We start from the raw sequence: 15,639 nt of genomic DNA on the forward strand, positions 1-15,639 counted from the left end.
TTTGAGCAATATTGTACAAGAATTTCAATACCAGTGCAATGCCAGGTATGTAGGCTGTACATCCCACTGATTAGCTGATTGAATCAAACAGTATGTTGGTTCAGTTGTTCACAATAGGCAGAGGACAGGCCATTTTCAACCAACCCATGCTTGCAAAACCCAAAGCAAAACATGCACTGTTAAATGTTATTTTCATGGAGTCATAGAATCCCTACAGTGCACAGGGTGTCCATTCAGCCCATCAAGTCTGCACTGACTCTCTGATAGCGTATTTTACCCAGACCCTCTCCCGTCCCACCTCTGTAACCTCGCACATTCACCATGACTAATCCATCTGACATTATTGGACCGCAATTGCTTAACAATCCTCAGCATGCTAATAACTAAACCAACAATCAATTTAAGATAATAAGCTGACCTCGTAATGTGGCTCATTTACGTTGCTAGGTGCAAAATACATTTATACGCACGAGCCCGTTTTCTGCAAACAAAATAATTACATTTAAGTCCTGTGCCTTTTTTAAATTACTCGGGAGCTTGGGGAGCCTCTCGTTTACTATTGTTTCCTCCATGGCAACACCATGGCCAATTAGAGTTGACTTGCTAACTAATTGGTACCCTTTTTTCTTTTAGTATAAATTGTTATTTGCCAAATGGAAATGGCAAAGTTTGCCATTCTTGCATTTGTTTTGATGAGTGCAAGTTGAAAAGCTTCAGCAGCATTTTTCTTTTTAGCAATATTCAAATCCTGTTCTATGAAGTGATTGACATTTTCCAATGTTAAACATGATAATATAATGCAGCTTTTTCTTGCTTTTGCAGTTTACTTACAAAGTATCATATGTAATGATAGTGCTTAGGAGTGTTAAAAATGTTAGCCTTACCTTTCCTTCTATTGTTCTCAGGTTAAGTATGCGCATGTCACATGGCATGGATGACATAAGAGGACTGTATAAGTTCAGTAATGGAGGAATTCCATCTACATTTAGTTTCACAACCATTGGAAAGACTGGGTGATTCAGGTAGGAACTTATTTTGTGGCTCAGCAAAGAGGGATAATTCACTGCTTTATTACTTTCACCCTGCTTAAATAAAGAAACGCATGTTATGAGAAAAAAGGGATAGGCCTCACTCTCAGCAATAAAAATAAGGAACATCAATATATTTACATAGATGTAAAGAACTTCTACTTGGAATTTCAAAGGGATTCTCTAGTGGAAGATCTGAAAGACATTCAGAGAAACTGCAAATGTCTGAAAAGGAATTCATATCATTTTTCAAGGAGTCCACCTACCTGCTGCGAATGTCATAGATCATAGATCATAGAACCCTACAGTGCAGAAAGAGGCCCTTCGGCCCATCGAGTCTGCACCGAACACAATCCCACCCAGGCCCTACTCCCATATATTATACCCACTAATCACTCTAACCTATGCATCCCTGGACACTAGGGGCAATTTGTTAGCATGGCCAATCAACCTGACCCACACATCTTCGGACTGTGGGAGGAAACTGGAGTACCCAGAGGAAACCCACGCAGACATGAGGAGAATGTGCAAACTCCACACAGACTGTGACCTGAGCTGGGAATCGAACCCAGGACCCTGGAGCTGTGAAGCAGCAGTGCTAACACTGTGCTGCCGTGCCACCCTGGTTACGTAACGAGTAATTTTAATTATCCACCATTGCAGCTTCCTCTGCCACCACAACATGATCCCCCTGGCTGATGTACAGATTTTGAAATATGAGATTCAGCTGAGGAGTTCTCCCCAACCTGGCAGTGCCAACTTTTCCCACTCAGGTAACCAGTTCAAACTGAATGGGTGGGATTTTCCAGCCCCCATCCACAGTGTGTTTCCCAGTGACAGAGGAAGCTCGCCATTGGCTACCAGTGGGATCTTCCAGTCCTGCCAACATTTATGGCATTTTGTGTGGATTGCTTGTTCCACCGGGGAGGGGGGGGGTCACCTTCCGTGAGCCCTGAAGATCCACTGCTGGAAAGGGCTGGGAAATCCTTTTTGTTACGCCGTTGTTTAAGAAGGGTGCCAGGCAAAAGGCGGGGAATTATAGGCCGGTTAGTTTAACGTCTGTGGTAGGTAAAATGTTAGAATCCGTCATTAAGGAGGAAATTGCGAGGCATCTTGAAGGGAATTGCTTGATAGGGCAGGCGCAACACGGTTTCATTAAAGGGAAGTCGTGTCTGACAAATTTACTGGAGTTCTATGAGGATGTGTCTAGGGCAGTGGATAGAGGAGAGCCGGTAGATGTGGTCTTTCTGGATTTTCAGAAGGCGTTTGACAAGGTACCTCACAAGAGGTTATTGCAGAAGGTCAGGGGACATGGAGTTGGGGGTAGGGTGTTAGCGTGGATAGAGGATTGGTTGTCAAATAGGAGGCAGAGAGTGGGGGTCAATGGGTGCTATTCGGATTGGCGGTTGGTGACTAGTGGGGTGCCCCAGGGGTCAGTGCTGGGGCCTCAGCTTTTTACCATTTATATAGATGATCTGGAGGAGGGAACCGAGTGCAGGGTGTCGAAATTTGCTGATGACACCAAGATTGGGGGAAAGGCAAATTGTGCGCAGGGTGTGGAGAGTCTGCAGAAGGATCTAGATAGGCTGGGCGAATGGGCCAGGAAATGGCAAATGGAATTTAATGTTGGCAAGTGTGAGGTGGTCCACTTTGGTAGGAAGAATGGTAGGAAGGACTATTACTTACGTGGTGAAAAACTGCAGCAGGCGACGGTGCAGAGGGACCTCGGGGTCCTTGTGCATGAGTCGCAAAAACCCAGCTTGCAGGTGCAGCAGGTGGTCAGGAAGGCGAATGGGATGCTGGCCTTCATAGCGAGGGGGATTGAATATAAAAGTAGGGAGGTCTTGCTGCAGCTGTATAGGGCATTGGTGAGGCCGCAGCTGGAGTACTGTGTGCAGTTTTGGGCGCCGCACCTGCGCAAGGATATTTTGGCCCTGGAGGGAGTGCAGAGGAGGTTTACTAGGCTGATACCGGAGTTGAGGGGATTGAGCTATGAGGAGAGGCTGAATAAACTAGGCTTGTACTCGTTAGAGTTTAGAAGAATGAGGGGAGATCTCATTGAGACGTATAAGATGATGAATGGGATGGATAGGATAGAGGTGGAGAGACTCTTCCCGCTCAAAAAAGACAGTAGGACTAGGGGGCACAGCCTCAAGATAAAGGGGAGGCGGTTTAGAACGGAGTTGAGGAGGAACTTCTTCACTCAAAGGGTGGTGAATCTCTGGAATTCTCTGCCCGTTGAAGTGGTGGAGGCTGCCTCGCTAAATATTTTTAAGAAGCGGGTTGATGGGTTCTTGATAAGAGAGGGGATTAAGGGTTATGGGGAGAGGGCGGGAAAGTGGAACTGAGCCATGACAGATCAGCCATGATCTTATCGAATGGCGGGGCAGGCTCGAAGGGCTAGATGGCCTACTCCTGCTCCTATTTCTTATGTTCTTATGTTCTTATATTAATATGTTAAAAATGAACCTCCAGCCTTAGAAGAGTTCATTGCTGCCTGCTTGGTGAGAAGCTTAAAAAAATGGAACAATGAATTTTTGAAGGCCTTGTCATGGGTATGTAAACTGGGAGATTTTTCATTCTGCCCAAGGAAGAGTTAAAAATCATCTCTAGTATTGAGCCAACCATATAATCTCGACTGGAACTATTTGTAGGTCAGATCATGTAGGAGTGGCAGGTTTCCTTCCGGGGGCAGAGGACACTGGACTTTTTTAATAACAGTAAAATAGATTGCCTTTATCTTGGACTAGCCCACAAATGGCCAGCTACTTTGAATTAAATTTATAATATGTTGTCTTGCGGGGAGACGAACACAAGATCTCTGGGTTACCAGTCCAGTAACGTACCTCAACTGTGCAGAGATTAATCAGTTTTAAAAGTCAGGTTGCAGTCTCCAACTTGACAATAAGAAAACTGCTCGGAATTTTATCATCAAATATATTCAAGGAAATCAGGAGAATCCCTCAGAAACTCAAATGGAAATAAATTGCAGTTACTTTCAAAACTGCAAAAGGTAGTTAAACCATAGCAGAAATCAGCAATGTTACACAATATTAGTTATATTGAGATAAATTAAGATTCTTAAGCTGTTCTGTTACTTACATCAATTTACATATTTTTGTTCACTGTGCTGTTGTTGTGTGTGGCACTAAAAGAAGATTAGTCAACTGAATTTAAACCAGATAAAAAGAAAATAGTGCAATTGCTGAAATTTTAAATTAAGTTATAAATTACTGGAAATACACAGTCAGCATCTTAAATAAAAATAAAAGACTATTTTTAAAGAAATCATCTATTTTTTCTAACTTTTGAGAGAAATAAGATTGTTGAAAGGAACAGAATTGGATGATAGAATTATCTTTTCCAACTTCATTTTTTCTGGTGTTCAACTAAACTTAGCCCAGTAAAATGGGCAGACCAACTGAATGCAAGACTTAGATACTCCAACAGAATGAATGATATATATAGATTGTAAAAAAACAGCATTGAAACTATTGACTTTACCCCGTACATGATGGAACCTGTGTCTCTCAGCATCTCCCTCCAGAATGTCCATTCACTTGTAATAATCACCTGACTCATCATGGATGATTGTTCAATAGCAAGATCTTAATGGAAATTTGGCTAAAAGGTAATGACACTTTTTCCTAAAAGAAGCCTTCCTGCCTGGCTACATATTTTTCATTCTACCCGCCCCCCACCCACCCCACCCCAACCCTGCTCCCACCCCACTCCCACCCCCGCCCCCCCCCCCCCCCCCACCAACCCACCTACCCCCACCCCACGCACCCCTCTCCCAGGCTGTTATAATAGCAGTGTAGCACTTGACACCAAATCAAATGCTCCCATTTTCTTGGCACTTTCTTCTCCTTTCAGCATCTCACCTTTTTCCATCTCTATCACCTCACATTTAAAGTCCTCATTCCCTATGGTCCACAAGTATTGTAAAATGTTTCTCACCAAGAGATCTTCACTACTTTCCTTCCTCAGCCTCTGCACAGAGCAACAATCATCCTGGGTGATTCCAACCTCCATCTTAATTCATCATACTCTCTCTCTTGCGAGTTCACTACCTTCCTATCTTACCTCAATCCCACTTCATTTAAATTCCCTAACTCATATGCATGGCCATACCATTAACCTTGTCATTTCACTAGTGCTGCTTTAATCACAGATTACACCGTCTCTGATCACTCTCTTGTATGTCTCCACCTCCCTATTCAATCCCATTTCCTCTGTACCCATCACTGTCTGGCTTTGATCCTTCATTCAGAACAACATTTCAGTTACCAAATTGCTCAATCACATTCTCAGCTCCAACCTTAATGCTCTGGTCCCCATTAACACCATTACCTTCTCATTCTGGTTATTGCCCTGGTATGGTCCTTATCACTGCTCCCTTAAGTCCAAGAGACAAAGATAAATCGGATAAAGTGGACAAATGGTTTAACCAGATCTGGCTGGACCATTTAAAGTGCCAATGTATCCTACTCCTGTCTGGCAAAGTTGCTCACTATTCTAGGATTATCCTGGAAAATAAAGATCACTCCCAGCTGCTTTCCTCTTAAACCATACTCCCCTAAAACAAAAATGGCACCAGAGTGAGGTGACTTCTTATGATCTGTTAACATCATACCTTCTTACCTTCTTGATCCCCATGGATGACCTTGTCAAAAGCCTTTCTGAAGTTCAGTTAGACTACATCAACTGCACTGCCCTCATCTATACAACCAGTCACCATCTGCAAGATTTCCTCAAAGTCACACACCATCCTGACTTAGAATTAATTGCCATTTCTTCACTGCTACTGGTTCCACATCCTAGAAAACTCTTACTACAACACATGGTCTGCAGTGGTTTAAGAAAGTGGCTCACTACTACCTTTTCAAGAACCACAAGGGATGAACAATAAATGTTGGTCTTCGCAGAAAAATTCATGTCCCAAAAATTAATGGAAAACAGGTCTATCCCCAACTCTCTTGCAATCTCCTGTCTGAACTCTTTCAATCAGACTTCTCACATCCCTCCGTATCAAAATTGCACTAATCAATTATTAATGACATTTTTTAAGACATAAAAAGATGCATTATCCTTTGTTCTCCTGCTGATTTTTGCAGTCTTCAATATGTACAAACAAATCATCTTTTTTCTGCGTTGGCCAGCTTTGAAGTGTACTTTTCTTCCATCCCTACAATAATCCATCCCAGGAGTCCCAATAATCCAACTTGAGCTCCTTTCTCTTAACTTTCCACATGCTAAGTATTGGGACCATTATTGTAGATATGGGTTCAAGTTATGAATGCAGAATTGAAAAAGTAACAACTTATATGCCATCTCTCATGACTACAGGACACCACAAAGAAATTCTCAATTAACAAAGTACTTTTGAGATGCAGTTACTGCTGCAATGCAGGGAAATGACAGCCAATTTGTACACAGCAAGAGTCCACAGAGAACAATGAGATTAATGATCTGTTTTTGTAATACTTATTAAGAAATAAATCTTGGCCAGTACACTGGATGAATTCCCTTATACTTCTTCTTCAAATAGCACCGTAAGTTATTTTACATTCACCTGAGAAAACAAAGGGGGTCTTGGGGCACTGTTTCATCTAAAAGACAACGGGCGCAATCTTCCCAGCTGTTCATACCAAGATCCTGCTGCAGCTAAGTTGGAGAATTTGGCACTCAGCCAAATCTCCGTTCACTGCAATGGGATGAGAAAAGCCCACTGGTGTCAACAACAGTAATATTCTGGCCAACATCTCTGACAATGCAACACTCTTGCAGTACTTTGCTTAAATAGCCTAGATAAACTCTGCAGTCAGGTTTGAATCTATGATTGCCCCACAAGCGCTACTACTGGACTCAACCTAACAAATAGAACTTTATGGACTGAAATTCATACTCTGACCTTGGTGCATGAATTTGTAATGGAACAGAATTTCCACCTGCCTGCAGCCAATGTCACTGACCCAATCAGGCTATTTTGACTATTGCAGGCAAAAACTCGGACCTCGCCTGGCACCTCTGAGCAGCAGGTGGTCAGGAAGGCAAATGGGATGCTGGCCTTCATCGCGAGGGGGATTGAATATAAAAGTAGGGAGGTCTTGCTGCGGCTGTATAGGGCATTGGTGAGGCCGCAGCTGGAGTACTGTGTGCAGTTTTGGGCGCCGTACTTACGCAAGGATATTTTGGCCTTGGAGGGAGTGCAGAGGAGGTTTACTAGGCTGATGCCGGAGTTGAGGGGGTTGAGCTATGAGGAGAGGCTGAATAAACTAGGCTTGTACTCGTTAGAGTTTAGAAGAATGAGGGGAGATCTCATTGAGACGTATAAGATGATGAATGGGATGGATAGGATAGAGGTGGAGAGACTCTTCCCGCTCAGAAAGGATAGTAGGACTAGGGGGCACAGCCTCAAGATGAAGGGGGGGCGGTTTAGAACAGAGTTGAGGAGGAACTTCTTCACTCAAAGGGTGGTGAATCTCTGGAATTCTCTGCCCGTTGAAGTGGTGGAGGCTACCTCGCTAAATATTTTTAAGACGTGGGTTGATGGGTTTTTGATAAGAGAGGGGATTAAGGGTTATGGGGAGAGGGCAGGAATGTGAAACTGAGCCACGACAGATCAGCCATGATCTTATTGAATGGTGGGGCAGGCTCGAAGGGCTAGTTGACCTACTCCTGCTCCTATTTCTTATGTTCTTATGTTCTTATGTTATCTCGACTATAACTATGCAATGAATCCACAGTAGTACACAGCTGACCTAAAAAAAGCTTAATCAGTGAGTGTCTTCTGCTTGTTTAGATGATCCTAATTCCACTGCCCCTACCCCCACCCTCACCTGGGGAGTGCCCCAGGGGTCGGTGCTGGGGCCTCAGCTATTTACCATTTATATAGATGATCTGGAGGAGGGAACCAAGTGTATGGTGTCGAAATTTGCTGATGACACCAAGATTGTGGAACGGAAAATTGTGCGGAGGGTGTGGAAAGTCTGCAGAAGGATCTAGATAGGCTGGGCGAATGGGCCAGGAACTGGCAAATGGAATTTAATGTTGGCAAGTGTGAAGTTGTCCACTTTGGTAGGAATAATGGTAGAAAGGACTATTACTTACATGGCGAAAAACTGCAGCATGCGATGGTGCAGAGGGACCTCGGGGTCCTTGTGCATGAGTCACAAAAACCCAGCTTGCAGGTGCAGCAGGTGGTCAGGAAGGCGAATGGGATGCTGGCCTTCATAGCAAGGGGGATTGAATATAAAAGTAGGGAGGTCTTGTTGCAACTGTACAGGGCACTAGTGAGGCCACAGCTGGAGTACTGTGTGCAGTTCTGTTCGCCGCACTTACGCAAGGATATTTTGGCCTTGGAGGGAGTGCAGAGGAGGTTTACTAGGCTGATACCGGAGTTGAGGGGGTTGAACTATGAGGAGAGGCTGAATAAACTAGGCTTGTACTCGTTAGAATTTAGAAGAATGAGGGGAGATCTCATTGAGACATATAAGATGATGAATGGGATGGATAGGATAGAGGTAGAGAGGCTTTTCCCGCTCAGAAAGGACAGTAGGACTAGAGGGCACAGCCTCAAGATAAAGGGGGGGCGGTTTAGAACAGAGTTGAGGAGGAACTTCTTCACTTAAAGGGTGGTGAATCTCTGGAATTCTCTGCCTGTTGAAGTGGTGGAGGCTGCCTCGCTAAATATATTTAAGACGCGGGTTGATAGGTTTCTGATAGGCAAGGGGATTAAGGGTTATGGGGAGAGGGCGGGAAGGTGGAACTGAGACACGACAGATCAGCCATGATCTTACTGAATGGCGGGGCAGGCTTGAAGGGCTAGATGGCCTACTCCTGCTCCTATTTCTTATGTTCTTATGTTCACCCACGGCTTTAGAAACACTGGGCTCCAAAGACACACAGTGGCTGTTGGTAGCCAATGTCAATAAGAACATTGAATACAACAAGAATATGGAAAATATGTTCTAGGATGTATTTTCCCAACTTTTCCATCAGTGTAATATATACACACTCATAAAAATTATTACATTTAAAGATATAAATGACACTTGCACTGGATTTGATTATTTCTCATGATTTTTAAACAAATGTCAATGGCTCAGATTTTTTCTAATAACATAATCTTCTTAGTTAGTTATACTTAGGAAATTGCATAACTAGTCTTACCATATCTACTCCAATTCTTCTCTCCAACAAAACTCTGAATAAATTGGCTGTGATTTTATTGTCTTTGAGACCTTGGCCTAGGCCACGATTGTCATCCTGCATCAATCTGCGATCCATTATGACTTCCAGTTGACCTGTGAAGTAAATCATGTTTTAACTTTCCGTTAATTGCAGGTTTGTCATGGATGCTAACAAAATTATTGTGTTCAACACCTCTTGGATATCAAGAGACTCAATATGCTAATTATTTTGCCAAAATTATCTTCAATGAAGCACAGTGGTAGGCACATGAGATGGATTTTAATGGATTGCGTGTACTGGATTACTTTAAAATCTTAATAATTAACCTTACACATGTTTCAGAGTGGATTGTTTAAACAATTCTTGTGGCAAAAATAGCAACATTTATTTACAAAAGTGGGAACAACCATCCTTTCTGAAAGAGCGCACTGCATTGGCACATGAGATGGTTTCCCTTTACTGTAAATTGTAGTCAAGATATTTAGACAAAAGGCCAGCAAGTAAGTCTCCAATACATTCCAACTACTGGCTCCTGCCTACCGAAAAAAGGTTAAACCCCACCCCACCCCACCAGGAATCCAGCAGTGAACCAAATCTCACATCCGGCACCAGTTCTACCAAACTTGAGATCATTCTCCACAATTCTGTTAAATCCCTGTTCTCTCCTCCATAACACTACCACAACAAAATATTTTTTGAATGGTGTCAAACTCTAGCAGCACCATTGGTTTGTTATAGAATAGCATGCTGTCTTACTCACTTTGAACATTACTATGAAAGACATGTTAGAATCCAGAATGGAAACCTGGCTCTGCAACTTTTACTTTGTTGAGGAATAGAGTCACAGGACTGCCAACTAGCTTCTAATAACAAAAACATTTGTTAAATATGAAAGGTTTGACTATAATACATTACTCCTTCACAAATGTTTACAGATTTTAAAGATACCAGAGGTTACAAATATATCTTATGCTATAATGTTCCCAATAAACTGTCTCTGCACCCAAATGCCTAACTGTGATCAGACAACATCCACTCTGAAACCCGTTGGCAGATTCACTTGGACTTCTGTGGGTTTCTCCTCAACTTCCCCCTCCAGACGCTTTAAAATCTTCTTTCAACCAATGCTCTCTCAACTATTTTAGCAAGGATCCACTTCTGGGATTTACAACTCTCCTTTCAGTGTTCTTTTGTCTTCAGATACATAGCTTTTGATAGTCATCCTCATCAGCTGTTCATTTTCCAGGTCTGAACAATGAACAGCAAGCTGTTCAATGGCAGTTCTCCTTCGTTCCTTTTCACTTCAATGCTCCTAGAGCTTATTTTTCATTTTAGAACTAACTGTCCTTTAGCTTCTTTGGAGCTTGCTTTCATGTACATTGTTCCATTGTTTAACAGGAAACTAACTAGAGGTGTATCTTTTCCTACAAAAAGGGTGGGAAGAAGAAGAGGAGAGCGGTAGTGATAGGGGACTCAATGGTCAGAGGTACAGACAGGAGGTTCTATGGTTGGGACAGAGACTCCTGCATGGTTTGTTGCCTCCCAGGTGCCAAGGTCAGGGTTGACTCTGATCGAGTGCACAGTGTTCTAAAGTGGGAAGGTAATCAGCCAGATGTCATGGTACACATCAGTACCAATGACGTAGGTAGGAAGAGTGAGGAGGTCCTAAAGAAAGAGTATAGCGAGCTTGGATGAAAGTTAAAAAGCAGGACCCCAAGGGTAGTAATCTCAGAATTGCTACCTGTACTACGTGCCAGTGAGGGTAAGAGTAGGATGCTTGGGTGGATGAACACATGGCTGAGGAACTGGTGTAGCGGGCAGGGTTTCCAATTCTTGGATCATTGGGACCTCTTCTGGGGCAGGTGGGACCTATACAAGAGAGATGGGTTATACCTAAACTACAAGGGGGCCAATATACTTGCAGGGAGGTTTGCTAGTGTTACTGGGGAGCGTTTAAACTAGATTTGCAGGGGGATGGGAACCGGACTGCCAGTGCAGATAGTGGAGTGGGGGTAAAGAGACAGGTTAGTTCAAGCAACATCACAAATGGAAGGGTTAAGCGTGGTGGAAATAATCTTTTGAGGTATGTCTACTTCAATGCCAGGAGTATTGTGGGGAAGACAGATGAGCTGAAGGCGTGGATTGACATGTGGAAATATGACATTATAGCTATTAGTGAAACTTTGCTACAGGAGGGGCAGGACTGGCAGCTCAATGTTCCAGAGTTCCAATGTTTCAGGCGTGATAGAGGCAGAGGGATAAAAGGTGGGGGGGTTGGCATTGTTGGTCAGGGAAAATGTTACAGCAATACTCAGGCAGGATAGATTAGGGAGCTTGTCTACAGAGACCCTATGGGCGGAGTTGAGAAACAGGAAAGGTATGACCACATTAATGGGGTTGTATTATCGACCACCCAATAGTCAGCAAGAATTGGAGGAGCAAATCAGCAGAGAGATAGCTGACAACTGCAAGAAACACAAAGTTGTGATAGTAGGGAATTTTAATCTTCCACATATACATTGGGACTCGCATACTGTTAAAGGTTTAGACAGGGTAGAGTTTGTAAAATGTGTTCAGGAGAATTTTATACATCAGTATATACAGGTGCCAACTAGAGAGGATGAGATATTGGATCTCCTATTGGGAAATGAGTTAGGGCAGGTAATGGATGTGAGTGTGAGAGAACACTTTGGATCCAGTGATCATAATGCCATTAGTTTCAACCTGATCATGGATAAGCATAGATCTGGTCCTCAGGTTGAAGTTCTAAACTGGAAAAAGGCCAAATTTGATGAAATGAGAAGGGATCTGGGAAGTGTGGATTGGCATAGGCTGTTCTCTGGTAAGGATGTAAATGGAAAGCAGGGGGCCTTCAAAGGAGAAATTTTGAGAGTGTAGAGTTTGTATGTTCCTGTCAGAATTAAAGGCAAAGTAAATAGGAATAAGGAACCTTGGTTCTTGAGGGAGATTGTAAGACTGATTAAGAGGAAGAGAGAGTTGTATGTAATGTACAGGCAGCAAGGACCAGATCAGATGCTTGAGGAGTATAAAAAGTGCAAGAAGCTACTTAAGAGGGAAATCAGGAGGGCTAAAAGACATGAGGTTGCTTTGGCAGACAGAGTGAAGGAAAATCCAAAGAGCTTCTATAGGTATGTAAGGAGCAAAAGGATAGTGAGGGATAAAATTGGTCCTCTTGAAGACCAGAGTGATAGACTGTGTATGGAACCAAAAGAGATGGGGGAGATACTAAATGGGTTTTTTTGCATCCATATTTACTGAGGAAATGGACATGGAGTCTATGGAGATAGGGCAAACAGGTAGGGAGGTCATGGAACCTTTACAGATCACAGGGGAGGAGGTGCTGGCTGTCTTGAGGCAAATCAGAGTGAATAAATCCCCAGGACCGGACATGGTATTCCCAAGGACCTTGAGGGAGGCTAGTGCTGAACTTGCAGGGGCCCTGACAGACATACTTAAAATGTCAGTATTCATGGGGGAGGTGCCGGATAATTGGAGGGTGACTCATGTTGTTCCGTTGTTTAAAAAAGGTTCCAAAAGAAATCCGGGAAATTATAGGCCAATAAGTTTGATGTCGGTAGTGGGTAAGTTATTGTAAGGTGTGATAAGAGATACGATCTACAAATATTTGGATAGATAGGAACTTATTAGGGAGAGTCAACATAGCTTTGTGCATGATAGGTCATGTTTGACCAATCTAGAGTTTTTCGAGGAGGTTACCAGGAAAGTGGATGAAGGGAAGGCGGTGGATGTTGTCTACCTGGATTTCAGCAAGGCCTTTGATAAGGTCCCTCATGGGAGGTTAGTTAGGAAGGTTCAGTCGCTAGGTATACATGGGGAGGTTGTAAATTGGATTAGACACTGACTCAATGGAAGAAGCCAGAGAGTGGTTGTGGAGGATTGCTTCTCTGAATGGAGGCCTGTGATGAGTGGTGTGCCGCAGGGATCGGTGTTGGGTCCATTGTTGTTTGTCATCTATATCAATGATCTGGATGATAATGTGGTAAATTGGGTCAGCAAATTTGCTGATGATACAAAGATTGGAGGCGTAGTGGACAGAGAGGAAGGTCTTCAAAGCTTGCAGAGGGATTTGGGTCAACTAGAAGAATGGGCTGAAAAATGGCAAATGGAATTTAATGCAAGTGTGAGGTATTGCACTTTGGAAGGACAAACCAAAGTAGAACATACAGGGTAAATGGAAGGACTCTGAAGAGTGCAGTTGAACAGAGGGATCTGGGAATACAGGTACAGAATTCCCTAAAAGTGGCGTCACAGGTGGATAGGGTCATAAAGAGTGCTTTTGGTACACTGGCCTTTATAAATCGGAGTATCAAGTATAAAAGTTGGAGTGTTATGGTAAGGTTGTATAAGGTGTTGGTGAGGTCGAATTTAGAGTATTGTGTACAGTTTTGGTCACCAAGTTACAGGAAGGATGTAAATAAGGTTGAAAGAGTGCAGAGAAGGTTCAGAAGGATGTTGCCGGGACTTGAGAAGCTGAGTTACAGAGAGAGATTGAATAGGTTAGGACTTTATTCCCTGGAGCGTAGAAGAATGAGGGGAGATTTGATAGAGGTGTATAAGATTTTGATGGGTATAGATAGAGTGAATGCAAGCAGGTTTTTTCCACTGAGGCTAGAGGAGAAAAAAACCAGAGGGCATGAGTTAAGGGTGAAAGGAGAAAAGTTTAAAGGGAATATTAGGGGGGGGGGAATTCTTCACACAGAGAGTGGTGGGAGTGTGGAATGAGCTGCTGGATAAAGTGGTAAATGCGGCATCACTTTTAACATTTAAGAAAAACTTGAACAGGTACATGAATGAGAGGGGTGTGGAGGGATATGGCCCAAGTGCAGGTCAGTGGGACTAGGCAAAAAATGGTTCGGCACAAACAAGAAGGGCCAAAAGGCCTGTTTCTGAGCTGTAATTTTCTATGAACATAAGAACATAAGAAATAGGAGCAGGAGTAGGCCATCCAGCCCTTCGAGCCTGCCCCGCCATTCAATAAGATCATGGCTGATCTGTCGCTGCTCAGTTCCACTTTCCCGCCCTCTCCCCATAACCCTTAATCTCCTCTCCTATCAAAAACCCATCAACCCGCGTCTTAAAAATATTTAGCGAGGCAGCCTCCACCACTTCAATGGGCAGAGAATTCCAGAGATTCACCACCCTTTGAGTGAAGAAGTTCCTCCTCAACTCCGTTCTAAACCGCCCCCCTTTTATCTTGAGGCTGTGCCCCCTAGTCCTATTGTCTTTTTTGAGCAGGAAGAGTCTTTCCACCTCTATCCTATCCATCCCATTCATCATCTTGTACGTCTCAATGAGATCTCCTCTCATTCTTCTAAACTCTAACGAGTACAAGCCCAGTTTATTCAGCCTCTCCTCATAGCTCAACCCCCTCAACTCCGGTATCAGCCTAGTGAACCTCCTCTGCACTCCCTCCAAGGCCAAAATATCTTTGCGCAGGTGCGGCGCCCAAAAATGCACACAGTGCTCCAGTTGCGGCCTCACCAATGCCCTATACAGCCGCAGCAAGACCTCCCTACTTTTATATTCAATCCCCTTCGCTATGAAGGCCAGCATCCCATTCGCCTTCCTGACCACCTGCTGCACCTGCAAGCTGGGTTTTTGCGACTCATGCACAAGGACCCCGAGGTCCCTCTGCACCGTCGCCTGCTGCAGCTTTTCGCCACGTAAGTAATAGCCCTTCCTACCATTCTTCCTACCAAAGTGGACCACCTCACATTTGCCAACATTAAATTCCATTTGCCATTTCCTGGCCCATTCACCCAGCCTATCTAGATCCTTCTGCAGACTCTCCACACCCTCCGCACAATTTGCCGTTCCCCAATCTTGGTGTCATCAGCAAATTTCGACACTCTACACTCGGTTCCCTCCTCCAGATCATCTATATAAATGGTAAAAAGCTGAGGCCCCAGCACCGACCCCTGGGGCACTCCACTAGTCACCATCCGCCAATCCGAATAGCACCCGTTGACCCCCACTCTCTGCCTCCTATTTGACAACCAATCCTCTATCCACGCTAACACCCTACCCCCAACTCCATGTCCCTCGACCTTCTGCAATAACCTCTTGTGAGGCACTTTGTCAAACGCCTTCTGAAAATCTAGAAAGACCACATCCACCGGCTCTCCTCTATCCACTGCCCTAGACACATCCTCATAGAACTCCAGTAAATTTGTCAGACACGACTTCCCTTTAACGAAACCGTGCTGCGTCTGCTCTATCAAGCAATTCCCTTCAAGATGCCTCGCAATTTCCTCCTTAATGACAGATTCTAACATTTTACCTACCACAGACGTTAAACTAACCGGCCTATAATTCCCCGCCTTTTGCCTGGCACCCTTCTTAAACAACGGCGTAACATTAGCCGTTTTCCAAT

General features: G+C 43.8%; 1 protein-coding gene across 2 annotated transcripts in view; it reads right to left on the reverse strand.

The window, feature by feature from the left end:
- man2a1 (mannosidase, alpha, class 2A, member 1) overlaps positions 1-15,639 on the reverse strand; it is a 172,154-nt gene that overhangs the window by 13,061 nt on the left and 143,454 nt on the right. The window contains exons 19-20 of one of the 2 annotated variants that reach the window (XM_080189037.1): positions 9,204-9,337; positions 885-1,082 (exon numbers count right to left, since the gene is read on the reverse strand). In XM_080189037.1, the coding sequence (XP_080045163.1) occupies positions 885-1,082; positions 9,204-9,337 (332 nt within the window). Of the gene's footprint in view, positions 1-884; positions 1,086-9,203; positions 9,338-15,639 lie in introns of both variants that reach the window. The other variant, XM_080189035.1, reaches the window with a different exon arrangement.

The sequence above is a fragment of the Carcharhinus amblyrhynchos genome, chromosome 5 (genome assembly GCF_965287045.1).
Source record: "Carcharhinus amblyrhynchos chromosome 5, sCarAmb.v2.hapA, whole genome shotgun sequence".
NCBI classification, from domain to species: domain Eukaryota; kingdom Metazoa; phylum Chordata; class Chondrichthyes; order Carcharhiniformes; family Carcharhinidae; genus Carcharhinus; species Carcharhinus amblyrhynchos.